The 22,297-nt window shown below is 45.5% G+C and overlaps 1 protein-coding gene across 3 annotated transcripts in view; it reads right to left on the bottom strand.

The window, feature by feature from the left end:
• Positions 1-3,215: 3,215 nt before the first annotated feature.
• The window catches only part of TFAP2C (transcription factor AP-2 gamma), a 35,134-nt gene continuing 16,052 nt past the window's right edge, over positions 3,216-22,297 (bottom strand). For 2 of the 3 annotated variants that reach the window (XM_048498119.1, XM_048498118.1), the window contains exons 3-8: positions 21,477-21,528; positions 19,229-19,451; positions 17,248-17,366; positions 12,253-12,394; positions 4,826-5,107; positions 3,216-4,629 (exon numbers count right to left, since the gene is read on the bottom strand). In XM_048498119.1, coding sequence (XP_048354076.1) covers positions 4,587-4,629; positions 4,826-5,107; positions 12,253-12,394; positions 17,248-17,366; positions 19,229-19,451; positions 21,477-21,528 — 861 coding nt within the window. In that variant the 3' untranslated portion in view covers positions 3,216-4,586. The remainder of the gene's footprint in view (positions 4,630-4,825; positions 5,108-12,252; positions 12,395-17,247; positions 17,367-19,228; positions 19,452-21,476; positions 21,529-22,297) is intronic. The other variant, XM_048498120.1, reaches the window with a different exon arrangement.

Genomic DNA, 22,297 nt, shown 5'->3' with positions numbered 1-22,297 from the left:
AGAAAAGTAAGGTATAAATAAACATGTTGGTAAATAAACCAAGTTTGGGATCCAGGTTGGTAAGAAGAAGAGCTGGCTTTTATATTTCACTTTTCTCTACCATTACGGATTCTCAGAGTGGCTTACAGTTACCTTCCCTTCCCCACAACAGATACCTTGTGAGGCAGGTGGGGCTGTGAGAGTTTGAAGAGAACTGTGACTGACCCAAGGTCACCCAGTAGGCTTCATGTGGAGGAGTGAGGAATCCCAGTTCACCAGATGAGAGTCCCCGGCTCAACCACTATACTACACTGAATCTCAAGAAAGAAGGAAAAGAACAGTTGAGTTCCAGATCAAATCCAGCCTGAACTGTACCTAGAAGCTAAAATGACTAAACTGAGGCTGCCGTAGACAAGTCACTGGAAAAGACAATAGCGCTAGGAAAAGTTGAAGGCATCAGGAACAGAGGAAGTCCCAACATGAGGTGGGAATGACTCGATTGGGGAATCCAGGGCCCTCAACTTGCAGGACTTGAGCAAGGCTGTTAACAATAGGATGTTTTGGAGGTCATCAATTCATAGGATCTCCATGAATCAGAAGTGATTTGATGACACTTAACACACGCACTCATCTGAATTAGCAGGGCTGCTCCTACTTCCTTTTAATGAAGATGGAAAACAAAGATGAAGTGTCGCCAGTATGGAACTAGCCATCGCTGTGATATAGTTTCTATCATAAGCACAATCATGCACATTAAAGTCATGGAAATGACTTTCCGCAGTGCCAGGGCACATCCGTCAGACCACTAGTTAGGCCTGCTAGACACACAGCGGGCTTTGCTTGGGTACAGATTGCTGAAATAAAATGGAAACCTGCTTCTTCTCTCTCCCAGAGGGCAATGGCCACAGTCTCTGGCTGGGAGCTTGAATAAAAGGCAAGCTTTACAGCTTTTGTTCAGCTAATTTAAAATATTGTTCTGTAGCATGATCAAAGTCTCCTGCACATTCTCTTGCTGCAGAAAAAGAGAAACAATTATTGTGCAGGACAGAAACTGTTGTTTCTTTCCATGATGTTCACTTTCCTTGTGGGGATGTGCCATACTTTTACTAAAAATGTCAATACATCAAACAAGATTTGGAGGATGCAGGGACAGAAAGGGGTGGGTGTGTACAGAGCAGCTGGAATTTGATCCCCTTTCCATGCTTCCAACCTGCTGTGTAGATCTTCAGCTGATTAAAGACATCTCAGTTGATTAATCACAAGATTTTTAATCAATTGCACTTGTGTATGAAGGAAGGAACACACACTTTGTTCCAAGATGTGCAGGCCTCAACTGAAAAACTGAAAAATTCTTTTACCAGAGAATGGCCATCTGCAGTTTTCAAAACTTTTCAAAAAATGAGTTACCCAATTCTAATCTGGAGGAACTGGGTTTGATTCCCCGCTCTGCCGCTTGAGCTGTGGAGGCTTATCTGGGGAGTTCAGATTAGCCTGTGCACTCCCACACACACCAGCTGGGTGACTTTGAGCTAGTCATGGCTCTTCGGAGCTCTCTCAGCCCCACCTACCTCACAGGGTGTTTGTTGTGAGGGGGGAAGGGCAAGGAGATTGTAAGCCCCTTTGAGTCTCCTACAGGTGAGAAAGGGGGGGGGATATAAATCCAAACTCTTCTTCTTCTTCTTCCTTATTATGTATAACAAATTAACTATGTTCTGTTCCACCAAAAGATGATCGTTTGGTTAGTTGAGGTGCAGTGGATGAGAAAATTGTAAGCCTCCAAATTAGAATATAGTCCTGAACAAATATGAGAATTATCATTCGTAATGATGTGCTGTCTTTGTCAAAACCATTATTTTGTGCATTATTGAACATGGTACTTTGATACAAGAGCATTTAAGCCAAAATTTATTTTTACTTTCAAACAGATTGGGGGAGCAAAGCTAGATAGGCACTAGGATCCAGGCAGAGCATTCTACAAAAAAAGGTCTGGCATGCTTTGTTCTGTGCAGAGGAATATCGAAGCCTACTACCATCTTCCTGTGGAACGGAGTATAAATTTGCAGCCTTGGTAAATGGGGGAAGGGTCATGGCTCCCTGGTAGAGCAACTGTGTGGCAGGCAGAAGGCCCGAGCATGCTCAGTTCAAAGAATCAGGTAGTAGGCGATGCAAAAAAGACCCTTTGCCTGAGATCCTGGAGACATTACACACCTTGATTGAGTAGTGACTTCACTTATATGTGTTCCACTGATTGGTTCTGGGGTACCTTTAAGCCCAGACCTAGATAGTTCAGGCTAGCTAGCCCAATCTCAGAAGCTAAGCAGGATCAGCTCTGGTCAATATTTAGATGAGGGACCACCAAGAAAGTTGAGAGTTGCTATGCAGAGGCAGGAAACAGCAAACCACCTGTTTCTTGCTTTGAAAACCCTACACTTGATGCCACTACACTTGATGACAATTCACACTCTTACCAACTCAGACATGCCTTGAACTGGATGGCCCAGGCTAGCCTATTCTCATCGGATCTCAGAAGCCTACCAGGGCAAGCCCTGGTTAGTATTTGGATGAGAGACCCCCAAGGAAGTCCAGGGTGGCTATGCAGAGGCAAGCAATGACAAGCCGCCTCTGAATGCCTGAAAGCCCAACCCCCCTTACAAGGTCAAATTAAGATGGCTGCGACTTGATGGCAAAACAAAGGCCCCTCCCGCCCACGCAGAATACTTTCAACTCGCTTTCACAATTGTTTGCAAGTGGATTTTGCTATTCCGCACAGTAAAATCCAGCTGCAAAGTGCATTGAAAGTGCATTATTCTGCATGTGCGGAAGGGGCCAAAGAGCACCGTTAAGCCAAAAGTAGCATAATGACTGAGTCAGACTCTGACCTAGGAGGCTTGGATTCAAATCCCTGCTTTGCCACCAAACTCACTAGATGGGCTGATCTCTCTATTTCAACCTCACAGCACTCTTGTTAAGGATAAACAGGAACTCTGGGGAAGTACGTGGGGCTCTTTTGGTTGGTGGCAGTTGTGGATGTGGCTGCCAACAAGACATGGATCAGGTATCACTGTACTAATGCAACTCAAGCCACAAAATTTGCCGAGAGATTGATGCTTGGGTCTGTTGTGTATTCTGTTCCCACGTCAACTGAGGTACCCTGCCACCCCCACCCCGCCCATTCACATGAAACAGGACAACATTTTCCAATAAAGCAAAGGGGAGAAAAAACCCAAATCACATACTTCTATCCAGAATACTTTTATTATGGTTATCCTATACAACAGCATGATGATAGGGAAACATTTACAAACCGGGATTGGGGGGGATTGGATTGTACGCCTTTCTTTATTTCTTCCCCCCTCCCCACAGACATACGCCACCTCACACACTCGCTTCAAATTGCTACTAATACACAAAATTATTGCTTTGTCAACATACACCTCAGATTCTATCTAATCTTCAGTGGCAAGAATAAAGACATCTCTTTTTTTATTATTCGTAAAAAGTCTTAAATACCCAGCATAAACAGACCTGTGCATAAACTTAGCAATATACCAAGCTTACCCATTACCTTTTGAAAAAAAAATTTGAAGCCCATTTATTAAAAAAAGTATTAAAAAGTTCACCATTATTTACAAATCCCATTAAATTACAACATAAATAAATATGTACATTCAACACACTTGCTTTCCCTTATACACATAAAACTTCCCTGGATAGATAGATATATTTATATATAATTTTTGGCCTATATAGGCAAAACAAAAAAATTAAAAAATTATGTGCCTATACTTTTCAAGTTTTTTTCCTATTTTAAAAACACCAAAAAAATGGATAAAGCTGCAGTATCCTGGATCTTTTTAGAAGTGGATGTCAAGTTTCTAAAACTCCCCCCCCCCCTTTTAGCTGGGGCACTCGGGGTGGAGTGGGGGTACCCTTGTGTCAAAAGACAGACCACATCCCCCTTTAATCCTGCCTCACTTCCATTTGAGTGTTGCGGGAACGTTTCCTGGATCAGGCCCAGAGATCCTAAAGCCCTCCCCGAGATACACAAGACATTACACAGAGCGTTCAAAATACCACCAGATATTTTTAAAAGAAATAATTTTACATCAGCCGCCTCCTAAGACATTTCAATTAGGTTACAATCCTGGGCATTTTGCCAGTAGTTCAGAATCCCTGGGGTTAATACTGTTTCTCTATGCTATTGCCGGCTTCTGAATATATAGATGTCCTAGAAGTTTTTGAGAGTTAGAAGGATCCCAGCTGGTCAGAAGCTTGATGTTCACCTGAAATAAAATCTAAACGGGGACGATCCATCCTTTCCTTTACTCACTGCCCCACACAGGGCCTGACAAAGCCCTTTTAATTCATTCCCCCACCCACCCTCTGCTAAGTGCATGTATGGTCCATGTGCATTTCCTGTGGACTCAATCCCACAGGTAGCCCACAAGCGTAGGGCCCTGTCAAAATTCAGAAACAAAACAAGTGCCCACACAAGGACAGGATGGATCTCCTTCCGCAGCTTCTAGAAATACCACATTATTTCCCCGTTTTCCCCCTCCCCCAAATAGCACCACTTTGTACTGCTTCACAACAAGCTCATGTCCATGTTACCTTCTGGTACCTGGTCCCACAATGAATGGATAACAGCAGCTTTAAGGAAAGAAGAAAAAGAGAGAGAGAGAGATGTATCTCGTGGCGGATCCAAAAACAAGAGGCTTTCATCAAAAACAAAACAAACCCCAAAAGTGTTGTGATTGATTTCTACATGCCCCCTAGGCATGAAAATCTTAAGTCCTCTATTTGGGAGAACGGCTTAGAACGTCCGGCTCCTGTCTCGCGCACTCACTTCCGATGTTTATCCATCTTCTCGATGCTTTTGTTGGCTTCTGCGGGACTCTGGTCCCCTGCGTTCATGTACGTTTTGTCTGCAATTTTTAGCGCTTCGTTCAGGTAGTTCTGGACCGACGTCATGGCGGCGCAGATGGCGGCGCTCCCGAATCCGTGCGTGATGAGGCTGAAGTGAGTCAAGCAGCCCTGGATGCCAGGGTCCAAAATCGGGCTCGGCCTCGCGTTACCAAGGGGGGTTCTGTCCTGAGTGAGGAGGTCAGTGAATTCTTTGCAGATCTGTCTGCATGTGCAAAGACACAAAAGAAAGACCGACCGTCGCGTTAGTGGAAGAGCAAGATTCCCAGGATCAAAAAGAAACAACTTTAAGAGGAAGCTTTAAATTGCTTGCAACATACAAGTCATGCATCTGTTTTGCTGAAGAGCAAAAAGGTAGTCCAACAAAAATAGTTGTGGTGTCAAGAAAGCATGAGGCAGAGCTAGGAGAATGCACATTCTGAAGGTAGAAGTCGCATACTATGCCCAGGTAACCCTGACTCAGCAACAACCAATTAAGAGCCAGCATGACACAGACTTGAAAGATGGTAGATTAGACTGGAGGATGCCGAGCTTCAAAATCCCTTCAAGGAAAGGGGAGGGGGAGACTTCCTGTGGTGGAGAACAAGGAAGGGTTTGGGCGGAAGGCAGTCCCAGGATCCAACCCCCATGTGGAAAGTGGAAATAGGCAGGACAAAGGCAGACTTGTCAATATGAAAGAGCAAACTAACCGAGAACCATGTATGCCATTCTGAACTCTTTGGAGGAAGGTGGGATCACAACTATATATATTTGAAATCGGAGCCTGTCAGTTCAGCAATTCACCCAAGATCTCCAAATCTGTATATTTGATTTTTTAAAATTTTATTTTCTCCATCAAGTTTTTATTTATTTATTTATTTATTATTTGGTTTTATATACCGCCCTATCCCTAGAGGGCTCTGAGTGGTACGCAATATAACTTCACAACAGATACAGCCAGAACAGATGGAGCAAATAAACAAATACAGGATAGAGTAAATAACACAGGCTCCATTAACTATAAACTGAAAAACCCATTAAAATACAGCGGTCAGTACAATAAAATGGCGTCCAGCGATAAAACCCTTATTGAAACCCTCCCAAGAAAGGAGGGGGGGAATGAAAATAAAAACGAGCCAGCTGGATCAGACCAGAGTCCATCTAGTCCAGCACTCTGCTACTCACAGTGGCCCACCAGGTGCCTTTGGGAGCTCACATGCAGGATGTGAAAGCAAAGGCCTTCTGTGCTGCTGCTGCTCCCAAGCACCTGGTCTGCTAAGGTGGGTCCCATTGATGTTAAAGGGACCCCAAGTGTAAGGAGGATAAGAGGGAGCATTCCAATCAGCGGTCCAGTTGCAGTCCAGTTATGGTGAGGGACTTCAAGGCAAGAGACGTTCAGAGATGGTCTGCTATTGCCTGCCACTGCATCACAGCCCTGGCATTCCTGGGAGGTCTCCCATCCAAATACTTGCCGGGGTCAGGGCTAAGAGTGTGTGTGACTGGCCCAAGGTCACGCAGCCAGCTTCTATGGCACATGTGGGGATTTGAACCTGCTATGGGGCAGAGAAGACACAATCCTTCCCTCTGACAACCAAATCACAGCAATCTGAAGGTAAGTTACTCCAGTCTAAGCTTATTCAATGGACTTACACCGAAATAAGTCTGAATAGGATTGTACAAGAAGTCTTATTTAGCAATTGCTCCAGCTTCAAGGATTTTCCCTGGGGTTGGCCACAGCGTTTTGAATTCAGAAATTCCTTTGATGCTTTTCCAGCCATTCAGCCCCCAAGTCAACATACAACTGCTTTTCAAAAAAAAAAAAATGCAAAACAGCCCATAACAAAACACAGCAGTAAAATCAGACAGAAACAACAACCGTCGCCCCAAACAAGTGTCTTTTCCAAATAAAAGTGGGCGGTGGTTGTTTTTTAAAGTAGAGGAAGATGCTTCAGTAATGGAGGGACTTTCCAGAAGAATATTTCCCATAATGGGAGTGACAAGAGTGAAGGCCTCATTCTGCCAGTCCTCAGGTCAAATTAGAGAAGCAACAGACCTCAGAACTGAAACACTTCAAGTAGGGATGCCAGCCTCCAGCTGGGACCTAGGGATTCCCTGGAATTACACTCATCTCCAGACAACAATAATCAGTTACCCTGAAGAAAATGGTCCCCATCCTTTCCAGGCTCTTCCTCCAAATGTCAGGGAGTTTGCCAGCCTGGATTGAGCAATTCTATCCCCCATCAGGGCCGGGGGGTGGGGGGGAGGGCTGGAAACCCCAATTGCTAGCAATGGGGAGATGCATCCCAGAGATAGCACTCCAGAGAAGGTTGCCAACTTCCGGGTGGTGAAGGTTGCCTGTAGACCAATTGTAATTCTAATCTCCAGCCACCACCTGGAGGTTGGTGGTCCTATTTGTTGGAGACTTTTGATTGACATGCAAAGCTGCTGTAGATTGCAACCCTTCACCCAGCCTAAACCAGTCCCCATGTTTGCAGAAGTAAGAAATGTATTTTACACACGTCTTATACCATAGCAAAACAAAAACAAAAACACATCCCCCTGAACACATCATAACCTGACCAGTATTTAATTTGCCTGGTTCCTTTTAAACTTGCCAATGAATAAAGGCCACGAAAGTCCTTGCAGCCTCCCACTGGCATTTTAACCACCGTGGTAAAAGAACAAATTGTTGTACTGATCCAAAGCATAGGACATGCACAGAAAGACGTGCAACACCTGATCGTTGCTTTGGAAGTCATCCAATAACAGACAACATACAGTACATGCTTAGGCTGACCAGACGTCCCGCTTTTGGCGGGACAGTCCCACCTTAAAACAACTTGTCCTGCGTCCCGCGGGTTTTTTCAAGTGTCCCGGGTTTTGGAAGGCTGCCGCACTGCCTTCTGGGGTGCAAGGGAGTGCGGCAGCCTCCCGCACAGCCGCAGGAGCGCACGGCCTTCTGGGGCACTCCCGTTTCCCGCCCTTAACAGTTTGCAAAGGTGACCATCTGGTCACTTTATACATGCTTCTTACCAAAGTCTTACCAAAACTGAGCTGGGCTTGAAGGGTCAAATTCCCTCTTCCTCTCCCATGTGGTCCTGCCTCAAGCCAAGTGATCTCCCTCACCAATCCTTTGACCTCAAGCAAATGTGTGAGATCTTTTTGCCCTGCACAGAATTTTACAAAGTGCAAGCAGCAACTGTTTAGGAATACTTTTAAACCTTTAGACTCACACGATTAGGTTGGTTGACTCCTTCAGGCACCCGGGTTTGAGAAAAGAAACATTTCCTTGGCTGTTTACGTGCCATAATTTCAGAAAACGTCCCCGGGTGCAGAATAGAGTGGCCAGGTTGGTGTCCCTCCCCCCCAATCTGAGGAAACTCCTGGAGATTTGTGGGTGGAGCCTGAAAAGGACAGGGGCCTCAGTGGGGTACAATTCCAGTCCACCTTCCAAAGCATCCATTTTCTCCAGGGGAACGGATCTCTGTAGCCTGGACATGAGCTGTAATTCCAGGAGATCCCCCAATCCCACTTGGAGACTGGCAAGTTTATTGCAGAACTCTGCCTCTCGGGTCTGTCCCCTTTGTACATTAAGAAATAAATGTCACTGGTCCTGATAGAATCATAGAATTGGAAGAGACCATAAGGACCATCAAGACCACAAGAGATCACAAGGGCCACAACCCCCTGCAATGCAAGAAGACACAATCAAAGCACTCCTGACAGATGGCCATTGAGCCTCTGTTTAAAAGCCTCCAGACGAGGAGAGTCCAACACACTCTAGAGATAGTGCATCCCACTGTCGAACAGCCCTTACTGTCAGGAAGTTTTCCCTGATGTTTACGTGGAATCTCTTTTAGAATAAAAGAACATAAGAACTAGCCTGCTGGATCAGACCAGAGTCCATCTAGTCCAGCTCTCTGCTACTCGCAGTGGCCCACCAGGTGCCTTTGGGAGCTCACATGCAGGAGGTGAAAGCAATGGCCTTCTGCTGCTGCTGCTCCTGAGCACCTGGTCTGCTAAGGCATTTGCAATCTCAGATCAAGGAGGATCAAGATTGGTAGCCATAGACTGACTTCTCCTCCATAAATCTGTCCAAGCCCTTTTTAAAGCTATCCAGGTGAGTGGCCATCACCACCTCCTGTGGCAGCATATTCCAAACACCAATCACACGTTGTGTGAAGAAGTGTTTCCTTTTATTAGTCCTAATTCTTCCCCCCAGCATTTTCAATGAATGCCCCCTGGTTCTTCCTTCACCTTGGACCCATCACTCCTGGTCCTGGTCTCTGGAGCAGCAGAAAACAATCTTGCTCCCTCACCCACATGACATCCTGTCAAATAGCTAAACATGGCTATCATGTCACCTCTTAACTTTTTCTTCACCAAACTAAACATACCCAGCTCCCTAAGTGATGACTGCAAAGAGGAGCTTGAGAGTATTGTCAAAGGCCTGAAGAGATTGTAGAAGGGAAGTAGCCACCTTCCAAAGTAGCCATCTTCTCCAGGGGAACGGACCTTGGTCATTTGGAGATCACAAATAATAGTGGAAGATCTCCTGGGACCACCTGGAGGTTGGCAACCCTCCAGAAAGGGTGGGGTGGGAATCCCAAGAGTCGGGGGCAGAGCTTCATACCTCACTGCCTCTCCCCATAATTAGGAGAAGCAACATATACCTTCACTAAAGTTTGCTTAATTTGCACAAATACAGGTTTGTGCTTTTCCTGAGGCAGAACTGCAGTTACAATACATACAGCTCTGACCCACATCTACCAGCTACTTTTTTTTCCAGGGAGGGGCACGTTAAACAAGTTCCCGTGGAACAGCATTTCATAGACTTGTGCCACTTTGGCCAGTGGGGGCTGCATCCGTGAACATTCAAGTCATCCTCAGCCTGAACAGGGAAAGTCAGAAGACAGCTTGAACACAAGAACCAATGGAGAACATAAGAGCAGCCCTCTGAATGCAAGCGCTCAGAGCCAGATTGAGACATACCGAGTCCCTAATTTATAGGGAACGAAGAGGCTCCATAGTATAAGGTGACCAGATGGTCACCTTTGTGAACCGGGACGGGGGTAGGTGGCTGCGCGCGCGCATGTGTGCACAGCCGCAGGAGCGCACTGCCTTCTGGGGCTTGCCGTTTCCCACCCTGTGACAGGGCGGGAAACGGCAAGCCCAAAAGGCCGTGCTCCTGCGGCCGCGCACACGGGAGGCTGCCGCACTGCCTTGCGCCCCAGAAGGCAGTGCGGCAGCCTCCCAAAAATCGGGACAATTGAAATAACCCGCGGGACAAATTGTTTGAAAGCGGGACTGTCCCGCCAAAAGCAGGACATCTGGTCAGCCTGCCATAGTATTATCCAAAAGTGTGCTATTCACACATCTGGTGTATTTTGCAGCCCCTTGTAAATTCAAAGCAGCATGAATAGTCCTGAACAGCCCAAGCTTGGCAGAACTTTAAGGATCAGCCATGGTCAGTTCTTGGACAGTTTGTGGTGGCAAACCACCTAAACTCAACTCTTGCCTTGAAAAATACATCAGGGTTGGTCATAAATTAGCTGAGACTTGACAGCACTTCATTTTCTGATCTCAATTGCCAAGCTGCGGTTTATTTTGCTGGTTCGTCAATCTGCCTCAACAAGCAGGGACCCTCTTGAAAGGCATGTTGGGGGATCAAAGCTCTCTGACACAAACACGCAAACCCCCCCCCCCACTAAGAAAGCCCTGCCCCCTTATCCGATGCACTCAGAAGGGAAAAGAAGCCACAATGCATACCAATTCAGACTCCCTGCACAGAGAAATCTCCTTAGGAGTCACAACCTGGGATTTCCCCAACCAAGTGTATTGTTCTTTATGAACGATGACTTAGCAACCAACCACCTTTGTGTCTACTTAGGGCACCCAAAATAGTGACTCAAACCCAACACAATCTCCACAATAAAATAAGCAAAGAAGCAACCACTACATCTAACCAAGAAGTGCAACAAAAATCAATACAAGAAATCAGAAAATGTCATTCAAAGACCCTCCGGAATGAAAATGGCAGCTCCAGAAGACCTAAAGAGGTGAAGCAAGATTCAACTCTTCTTCACATACTGGTCGGGCACCCAAGGTTGAAGCAGTGCATGAAGCGGTGCATATAAGAAGCTCCAGATCAGTGGTTCTCAACCTTCCTAATGCCGTGACCCTTTCATACAGTTCCTCATGCTGTGGTGACCCCCAACCCTAACATTTATCCATTTTACAGATGGAGAACACTGATGCAGAGAGTCTTAGGCGACCCCTGTGAAAGGGTCATTCGACCCCCAAAGGGGTCCCGACCTACAGGTTGAGAACCACTGCTCCAGATGGAGCGTTATGACATTGCCCACGTGAAGGATGGAGGGGAACCTCTCACGCTGCCTCCTTGTCAACTGGACTGCCAGACGCCAGGAAACCCTCCGCTCAAACAGATGCCACCAGAAGATTTGGGAGCAAATAGACATTTCAAAAGTGCCTCCCCCACTCCTAGCTCTTTTAGATCACTGTCAAAAGTGTTTTCTTTGCCTTAGATAATAAAAGCAATTTGAGAAAGACATGGGGGAGAACTGCACTGAAATCCAGGCACAGAGATCAGATCAGCAACAAGTAGGAAAATGGCTACTGGAGCACGTTTCCCCTATCCCAAAAATAAGCCCTAGCCCATAGGTGTCAAACTCGCGGCCCTCCAGATGTTTGGACTACAGTTCCCATCGTTCCCTGCCAGCATCATGCTAGGGCACAGGTGTCAAATTCGCACCCTCCAGATGTTATGGACTACAGTTCCACCACCCCCTGCCAGCATCATGCTGGCAGGGGATGATGGGAACTGTAGTCCATAACATCTGGAGGGGCGCGAGCTTGACACCTGTGCCCTACCATGATTTTTCAGGATTTTGTGGAAGATGCTTGAAATATAAGCCCTACTCCAAAAATAAGCCCTGGTTACAGATTTCACAGCGCAGCTGATCTGGTCACATGGGGGGTGAACAATCATGGCAAAAAATAAGACATCCCCTGAAAATAAGCCCTAACCCATCTTTTGGAACAAAAATTTAATATGTCTTATTTTAAGGGAAACACATTAGTGGCTGTGAGCTAGGACGCTTCAAGAGACAGGTTCTGATCTGACAGCTTCCTTGTTCTCAAAAGGTAGTCTTGAACAAGCAGTTTCAATCCCCAGTGACAACATGTAAATAATATCCTTACGGGCTTCCACCTAATGCAGTTTTATTTCACTGGTCCTCCAAGGAGCACTGAGTGGCAGGCATGGTTCCCTCTCCAAGAATTTGTCCAAGAATTTATGGAAAATTCCAGAGCATCCTTGGCAAATTTTGCCTTCGAACGAAAGGGACTTACTTTGCAGCCAGCAGCATGTTCTTTCTGTTTGCCATCTCGTTGCGACCCAGATGCGGCCGGGTTAAGTATTCGGCCACCGCTTTCGAAGGAAACTCAGTCTCACACACATAGCCGAAGTCACGAGCGAGGTGCACAGCTTCACCTGGAAGGGGGACAGAGAGATTTTCCCTTGTGAGGCCGAGGCAAAACCCAATTTGTTTGCAAGCCGCACATGCGCATCGCTACTTGTCACATGCTCTATTCACGCTAGGACTGCCAGCTGGAGGTTGGGAAATTCCTAATGGTTGGGGGTGGGGCCTGGGGAGGATCGGGACCTCAGCAGGGTAAAATGCTAGAGAGTCCACCCACCCAAGCAGCCATTTTCTTCAGGGGAAACTGATCTCTGTGGTCCGGAGATCAGGTTCCAGGAGCTCTTCAAGCCCTAGTTCAGGGGTCTGCAACCTGTGGAACTCCAGATGATCATGGACTACAATTCCCATCAGCCCCTGCCAGCATGGTCAATTGGCCATGCTGGCAGGGGCTGATGGGAATTGTAGTCCACGAACCTCTGGAGAGCCACAGGTTACAGACCCCTGCCCTAGTTGGAGGTTGACAACCTGTGATTACCTTATCAGCTATCACAGCTCACATGCCCTTTTTTGTCAGATGCATGAAGTTATATCCTCAGGTTGCAGTTCTCTTGTTTTATCTACACATACGCACAGCCAGCAATGCAAAGAATGGGTGCATTCTATGTACATGCAAACCCCAGGTTTTAAATGTAAACAAGATCCAGTCTAAGCTGGGCAAGAACAGGCCATTCCAAAATATTTAGGAATGGGTATGATGGCTATGAGAACAGCTTTAAAAAGATGACTTGCCAATTGTAGGTTGGGAAATTTCTAGGGATTTTGCAAGTAGAGTCAGCGACTGGTACGGTTTGGAGAGGAGAGGGCATAATGTTATACAGCCCACCATCCAATCTATCAGTTTTTTCAAGGGGAGCTGATCTCTGTCTCTGAAGATTAGCTGTAATTTGAGGAAATCTCTAGGCCCCATTTGGCAACCTTAGTAACTTTGCAGACAGACATCCTCCAAAAGAACAGATAATTTTTCCAGTAGGACTCAAATAGAAAGAACTGGCTATGTCTTCTCAGATTCACACTCTGACCAATATAGAATGTACTTGAGGGGCAGCATTCATTATTGATCAAGAAAGCCAAGGATGGGTTTCAGCAAGAAGCTCCTCAAAATATGTCAAATCTGTACAGAAACTACTCTCAAGAATGAGGCCTGGTCTATGTGCTCTGTGTTCAAGCAAAGAGATGGTTGCCTCTGCTCCAGTGGCGGAGCGGCAAGGGGATGGGAGGGTGAGTCACGCACCAGACGCACGCCTGGGGGCAGAAAATCACCCCCGGGCCCTCCCCCTTTTCCTTGTGACCCCCCATGACCCACCCCCACCCCCTTCCCACATTTACCTTAGTTTCTTTTCTTTTTCTAGTACTTTTTCAGGCTGAAAAAAGTGGCCTCTTCACAGTCCAGGCTCAAAAACAGCTTGAGGAACTACAGTTCCCAGGAGACCTTGGGGCTCACAAAGTCTTCTGGGAAGTATAGTTCCTCAGGCAGTTTTTAGCCTGAACTGTGAAGAGGCTACTTTTTTCAGCCTGAAAAAGTACTAGGGGGAAAAAGGAACTAAGGTAAGTGTGGGAACGGGGGCAGGGGGGGCGCTGTGGGGGGCCGCAGGCAGAAAAAACACACTGCGCACTGGGCAGTTTGGCCCAGCTATGCCTCTGCTCTGCTCCACCCCACATCATTAGCCAAATGCAAGTTTCTCCTCCTGTATAATTGGCATATGCTCTCTGCCTATTTTTGCAGGATGTCAAACGCTTGCAAAATGTTACACTTTGCAATTATTTGTTCGGCTGAGCACAAATTCACAAGCCAATCGCCATAACCACTTGCCGCGTCACCCTCCTACATTTTTGAGGCAGCCTGAACCAAACAAACTCAACTCAGGACACCGGCACTCCCACCCGGTTCACTAGCAAAACAACTCTGTAACTTTAATGCTTGTGGACTCTCCACCCAAACCGCCAAATCCTTCAAAAAGCAGCAAACGCAAGCAGAACCGCAGGGGATCTGGGGTTCCCAGCATGGAAATGGGGGCTGGGAGATTTCCTGGGATTACAATTGGTTCTCAGGTGACACAAATCAGTTTCTCTGAAGGAAATGGCTGGTGTGAGGGTGGGCTCTATGGCTTTACACCCCAGCCTCTGCCTCCAACATTTCCAGGAATTCCCCGACCCAAAGTTGGCAACCCGACTGGGATCCCAAATCATTTTCATGGCATGAATATTGGATGCTACACACTATTGAACACTATCTGTGCTTTTGCATATCACACAGCAACACCACCAAGGATCACAGCCAACCCAGTTCTCTGTCCACCTACAGACGCACACATTTATGGTATTTAGGCATATAACTTTAAAAGTTATGTTTGAAACATCCCTGCAAAGCAATTCCCTTTTTGCTGAGAAGGTAACAGCAAAAACTAAACAAAAGAAAGAAAAAGAAATGCATCGGGCTACAAGCTACGTTTGCTCCAGTTTCCTGCCTAAAAGTCAGGATCTTTAAAACTAATTTCTTTTATTATTATTATTTTAAAAAATTATTAAGATTTCTGGGAATTCCACTGAGAAATCGCCAGTCATCTGCGCCAGGGTGTAACACAGTATCACGCAAAGCCAAGTTGAATGAATAATGAGCCGTCGATTCAAAAATGACTCATGGCAGTCCCAACCGTGGGATGTTTAAGACAAGAGAGGAACCGAGGTTTGTCGTCACCTTCCTCTGTGTAGCAACCCTCATCTTCCTTGGTCGTCTCCTATCCAAGCACGAACCGTAGCTGACCCTACTTAGCTTCCCAGCTCTGATGAGCCCAGCCTGCTCTAAACACAAGTTACACCTTCATAAACCCATGAACCTGAATGGAAGTGGACAGGTGTAAATTCTTAAGGACTGCTCTGTAACTCTCTGGATACCTCCCAAGCAAGGTTATCAGAATAAGCACTTTGGCTTTTAGCAGATCCTCATCTCTCGTTATCTCCCTGTCTAGAGGTAGTCGTTTTAGACCTATACTCTTCTCACAGACCGTCAATTTAAGTCCAGTTATTCTTCCTGAAGTTTTGCAATGGTCCACAGGTATCACACAGCTGTGCAGCGATTCCAAAGCTGCAAGCCATTACAAAATGCCATTACAAAAAATGTCTTTATTTTCCTGTGCTCGGGGTCCCTGACCATCTACGGGGTACATTTTTCCTTTCCCCCCTCTTTGGGAGGGTTTTAATGAGGGTTTTATTGCTGACGCTGTTTTAGTATGTCAACTGCTGTGTTTTTAATTTAATGGGGTTTTAGCTGTATATGTTGTAAATTTATGTTGTCCACCGCCCAGAGCCCTCCGGGGGTAGGGCGATATACAAAACCCAGCAATAAATAAAAATAAAAAGTTAGCTAAATACTAAACGCTACCTGCACAAAGTGAAAGGGGGGCTGGCTGCTGGGAGCAGACTCCCCACCCCACTCCTATGAAGGAGCATCTGAAGCTACAGGAAGGCCCCCTCTCTGCTGGGAAAGGGGTTGCCTGCTGCTCCTCTGCATGATTTACAGCCCAGGATCTCCCACCTCTTACACCCAAAAAGGAAACTTGATGCCTATGAATATCCAGTTTTAGTTCAGAAAAAGAGGAGAGGGTATCTCACCTATTAAAAGAGAAAGACTCCTGTAGGTTTTCAGGAATAAAAGGCATATTCTAGATTTTTAACCGTGAGCTGACCTTATAGAGCCGTGGTGGTGAATCTTTGGCACTCCAGATGTTATGGACTACAATTCCCATCAGCCCCTGCCAGCATGGCCAATTGGCCATGCTGGCAGTGGCTGATGGGAATTGTAGTCCATAACATCAGGAATGCCAAAGGTTCGCCACCACTGTTATAGAAGATGAAGGGGTGCAAGAGTGTCAAACTAGAATCAGGGAGAGCCAGGCTCAAATCCCCATTGTGCTATGGAAGCCCATGAAGTGACCCCAGACTCTCTCAGTCCAGCCTGCTTCACAGGGTTGTCGCTGGAAGGACAAAATAGAGGAGGAGAGAACAATGGAAGTAACTTTCGGTTCCCATCATCAAGAAATGGGGCATAAATGCCAATAACTAGACACAAGGTGGTGGTAAATAAAAATTAAACCAGTACTATTTTAGACAGCTAGGCTTTTAACCTGAAGTCTAGGCTGAAGTCCTCAAACAGAGGTGCTTCAAAGGGTGATTACAATGCAGAGATTGCTGACCTTGAGTTAATTCACAAGTTCAGAACAATGGACCACTCCAAGGTTGAACAGGGAGATAAGAACCTTATCTCACTACGGATGCTAATTTTCTGCCCCTAAGCGTTTCTCCTCTGCTCTAATAAAGCTGGTTGCATTCTACATTGTACCTCTGCATTCTGACTCTTTTCTTGGCAAGGCCATTCCCACGCTCAGACTGGGATATAAGTGATGGGATACCTCCATTCCTACTTGTATCTGATGAAGGGAGATTTTACTTATACCATGAAAATCTTGTTGGTCTCTAAGGTGCTAGCGAACTCAATTTTAGCTGTGCTGGACCAAGCTCTTATGGCAAACATGTATGCCTACTGATTCCATTTCTAACTTGGGACTGTCAGGGAAGCTTCCCCACCATAACCTGTGGCACAATTTCATCCCACAAATGCAGACCATATAACATCTGTAACCTTCATCACAAACATCTGCACAGATGTAAAACACACAACCAACATTTTGCATGGCTTCACTGGACAGCAGCCTCGCAGCGGTTGTAGCTCTCAAGGATTATTTATTTGTTGTTCGTCTCTTAAATCAGCCTAATTATTAAAGAGGACACCTTCATTTGGTCTTCCAATTATCTTTATCTTTTGCCCAAAGAAGATCTGGGGGATACTTTTTTTAAAAAAAAGACTGACCTTCCACCAACGATGTCAGTAACGTCACATTTGCCGCTTTCCTTCTGCCTGCAGGAAGATTCAGACCGATTTTGTCCAGCTTCTCCCTTAATGAGCGGCCTCCGTTTTTAGATTTGGCTCTGTAATGGGGCGGGGGGGGCGGGGAAGGGAAGGAGAGAAAGACAGAGCGGGCTGTTATTTAGCAGTATTTTTTTTAAAGCGGCCACATTTCAAAGCAATTTGGAAAATACAAGTTGCTGACATTCAATACGGCTTGGGGGGAGGGGGGGGGAACAACAAGATTTGACCTACTTTTTAACGCTCCACCACATAAACATCAGAAACCAAGATCAAAAAGAGCGAGAGACAGAAGACACTTTTTTTTTCTTTGCCCGCATGCAGCCCAACATCAGGCCAAATTGCAGGGGGGGGGGGACAGAATGAAAATTAAACCTCCCAAAGCATTGAAAGACCTTTGTGGGTGGGGGAGGGTGTGTGTAAATGAACAAGCAGGTATTAGCCAAATGTGCAAAACCTAATTTCTTAACATGAAAACTATACAGTCCACTGAAATCCAGTGTTCTTCAGAAGAGGCTGCATTTCCCTTCCCCTCCCCTGTTTCAAAAACCTTTCTCTGTGTGTAAAGTGTCATCAAGTGACAGCTGACTTCTGGTGACCCCACAGGGTTTTTAAGGCAAGAGCCAAAACAGAGATAGTTTGCCATCGCTTTCCTTTACATGGTAAGCCTGGTATTCCACAGCTGCTTCCCATCCAAGTACTAGCCAGGACTGGCCCTGTGTAACATCTGAGATTTGAGGATATCAGACTAACCTGGGCCATCCAGATCAAGGTTTCAAACTTCCAGTAATCTATTCATCCTAAAGTGTACCTACATCCCTGGTTCCCATGTTCTCCATAGCCAGCCCCACAGTGTTTTTGAGGGAGTTGGATCCAGTCAACTTTTCCATTCACTCACTCACTCACACACTCACACACTCACTCACTCACTCACTCACTCACTCACTCACTCACTCACTCACTCACTCACTCACTCACTCACTCACACACACACACACACACACACACACACACACACACACAGAGCCCCTTCCCATTACAGAATCTGTCCCACGTGACTTCTGTCCACACAGGACCCCGGCTTCCTGACAGTTTTTAGCTGGTCAAATGGATTGCCTCTTCCCATTTTCACCAATGGGAAAGATGGTTAGATCCATAGCAAGAGACCTTGCTCTCCCTACAGAAAGATTGCCAGCTTTACAAGTAGCCCCTGCAGGGGCACCTTTAACAGCAGCTGAACGTGCTTACATTAGCCAGCACTGATGTTTGCATCATGACAGCAATTTCACCTGCTGGTTTCTGCACATCAAAACTGTTGTGAAAGAGGAGTAATTTTGTTCTCCTGGTGGCAGAACGTGCCGTCACATCACAGCCAATTTACGGCAACCCCTTGGGGTTTTCAAAACAAGAGGTTCGGGGTTGGCTAGTCATTGCCTGCCTCCATGTAGGAACCCTGGGGCTCACTGGTGGTCCCCCATCCAAGTACTAGCCAGGGTTGACCCTGCGTAGCTTCCAAGATCTGACAAGGTCTGGCTAGCATGAGCCATCCATTAAACAATACCCCATTAAAAACCAGAGAACACTTAGTACAGAAGAACTGCGAAACAATAGGTTTAAGCAGCTCTGTCAATTGTGAAGAATATATAAGAGGGGGGGTGGGGAGAGATGAGGATTCATTCCAGAACTGTTAATAGCACCATTTCTGGAAGCTGAGAGGGTGCTAAAGAGACAGAACAGAAACTCGGAAATAAACTCTATTAGGATGCAGTGCCCACCCCACCCACGCCCGCAAAGCCATAACATGATTGGAGGATAAAAACAGCTCAGTGTCATATTGCTGGGCCTTCTTGCTGCACAGGTATGCTGTTGGCAAGCAGGACGGTTGTGGGGGGAGAGAGAGAAAGAGAAATGGCGAGGGGCCTACCTTCTGAGAACTCCTCCCAGCAAAGAAGCGTTCAGACATTCAGGAGGGGAGAGCCGCCTTTGAACTTCGGCTACTGTCACTTTGTATTTCGACGTGGAGCTCAGGAGAGAAAGCCGTCCGGGAACCGAACAGAACACTTCGTTGGGGTTGATCACGACTCCAATCAGCCCGTCTTTCTGACAAGGGAGACCTAACGCATTGTTTTTCGTTAATGAAATGGGACCTAGAAACCCAAGATAGACAGAAAGAGAAGGGCGTTGCTTTTTCTTTTTTCATCCCCGTCACTTAGGGAAATCCAATGCTTGTCAGCTTAACAGACTAGCTGTAAACATTATAAAATCCGCTGAGTTTTATGAACCCATTAAGAGGAACCCCAAATAGGTGTCATCGTTAGGAGCAGGTAGGACTTTTTCACCAAGCTCAAGTTTTTTTCGTTATGAAGCCCGCCTCTCCTCTGAAGTAGTCCTTGAAAAAGGGCAGATCTTGAGAGTTAAACACCTGCTTACTCAATGAGGTTTACAGTTCAATTCTGTGCTTAAGGAGGTTTACTCTCAAGTAACAGTTCACACCAAGTGCTTGGCTAGGTCAAATTCAAGCTATTAATAACGTTCAGTTTCTAAATAATACCCCCTTTTCCTTAAAAAATTTTTTTAATGAGGAAGAGAACTCTTTCATTAATGCTACAAAAACCATATTTTTTAAACAGTGGGGAATTCTTCTGGTTATGGAGACTCCAGTAAGGGAATAGGAAGAAAAATACATAGAAATTTACTTCCACTGGGCAACTGCTGCCAGAAATCAGTGCAAGAAACAGTTAAGCCATCCACAACCAGACATTTTATAGAGAAGGAAGATTCTCAAGTGAGTAAAACTGACACCAATTACAGAAACTTCTGCCCTGAGCTAATTCTGCAATCAGCAGAGTTTACAGCAAAACATTTCTGTTTTTTCTCATAAGGGTCCTCCTCCCCCCTCCACCCCAATTATCCCAAAGTTTTCAGACAAAAATCCCCTTTGATTTTTTACAAAACTGGTGGGGGAGGGGTGTCAGTAGCAGAATCACAGGAGTTCACTTCTCTCTTTTTCCCTCCTCTGTCTTATACATTCCACCAAAGAAAGCTTTTCAGCGCAGATAAATCCTAACCAAATCCTTTGAGCATCCATTTAGACATGCTTGGGGGGAGGGGCTACAAGGTTAACTCATTCCTTCCCATTTCAGAAAATCCAATTTGACACAGTTTTACTTATTTTCTCTCCCCCCCCCCCCCATCTGAGAAAACTTATTAGGTTTTGGCTTTTTAAAAAAAAATTGGAGGAACCGGCTAAACAAACTTTTGGGCCAATGATGGATCAAACTCTTTACAATATTCAGTATTTCCTGACTTGTCCACTCCTTGTAGCCAACAAGGCAAATTGACATCACAAGTTAAAAGGTGTGAATGAGTTTTTGTCCCTGCTGATTCTTTAGTGTTTGAAAGTTATAGTTCTTTGTGTGTGAGAGAATAAGAGAGCAAAATTTTATAGACAGATTTTGCTCCCAACCTCCTTATTAAAAATTCTCATATTTTAAAAGGCAAAAATCCACTCACACCTTTGGAAGGGATATAAGGGTATCAGATACCCAGTAAGGACCACATTACGACCAAATTCAAGATAAAAATACACCTACAGCAGCATCAGCTGGTTACTTTCCACATCTGTAGGTAGATTCTTAATAGAACATCTCCCAAGATCAACATACTCAAAGCAAAACTGGCACAGGTTAATATGCTAACTCAGCAGCAAAGGTGACTGCCGTGGACTCAGCTTTTGATCATCAAAAAGAACCAGTAGGTTTATATATAATGCTAGATTGACGAATTCTGCCCAGGCACGGCAAGCTCAACTTTTAATTGCTCCTAGGAAACACTAGAAAATTTAATAACCCCTTTAAAACCCATTTTATGGGACACAAATTGCTTTTCCTGCATAAAACAAAGTCCTTATGTAAACATATATACACTGTGGCCAAATCTAGTCTGCCTACTTTGAAGTCGAGGGGTTGCAGAATAACAGCCTCAGATATCATACCAGCTCAAGCATAAAGCCTGAAGAGAAAACTCTTTTAATTTTTCCATCAGGGGAAAAGAAATTCACATGAAAGGTAATCTGATACCAAAACAATCTATTAAGCTATCCTTTATTTGTTAAAATGCCAACTATTTTTAAAAGGAAGCAAAAAAAACCACAACAGAACAGAGTTACTGACCTTTTCTAATGACTGTCTGGTCATGCATTAATAAATGTTGATCTTCCACATTCTGGAAAGAGAATGTGAAATTTTTAGAATATCATTTTAGAACTGAAAGGAGACGGATGACCCACTCGCCCCCACCCTTGCAAACCCCAGTGAAAAGTTTCCTGCCATCTTGTACCTCCCAGGGGTTTGCAACCTGCAGCTCTCCAGATGTTCATGGACTACAATTTCCATCAGCCCCTGCCACCATGGCCAATTAGCCATGGTGGCAGGGGCTGATGGGAATTATAGTCCATCAACATCTGGAGAGCTGCAGGTTGCAGACCCCTGCTCCAGCCCTAAGCTGGAAACCCAAAGGAAGCCCTTCAGTTTTCAAAGGGGAAGCCCCAAAATGCCTGCAATTCAGCAGAAGTTAGCCGTACCGAAGAAATAATTGAGACTGGCAGTCCAGTTCTAAAGCTGTGCTCCGAGGCATACTTATTTGAAAGTGTGCCACCTTGGAATCTGTAGGGCTTACTTCTGGGTAAACATGCTTGCAGGCCACAAATGTTTACTTTGCTTTAAGTACCATTGGGTTAACACGGGCTTACTCCCTGGGACATGTGCTTAGATATGCAGGTTTTAAATGCCCTGTTTAGCCAACCAGAGAACTAGGATTTGCTAAATTGTGCACAAGGCATAAGGGTTCTGATATCCTGGGAGTGTAGTGACATGGCTAGATCATGGGATTAGAAACAAGAGATATTGTTAGGTTCTGTGGTCCAATGACCCTAAACTCCAATACCAAGGCTGTGTCCTGCAAGATGCTTTATATTTGTAGAAGGCCCTCTTTT

The sequence above is a fragment of the Sphaerodactylus townsendi genome, linkage group LG05 (assembly GCF_021028975.2).
Source record: "Sphaerodactylus townsendi isolate TG3544 linkage group LG05, MPM_Stown_v2.3, whole genome shotgun sequence".
Taxonomy (NCBI): domain Eukaryota; kingdom Metazoa; phylum Chordata; class Lepidosauria; order Squamata; family Sphaerodactylidae; genus Sphaerodactylus; species Sphaerodactylus townsendi.
This window is presented reverse-complemented; position numbering and strand designations above follow the sequence as displayed.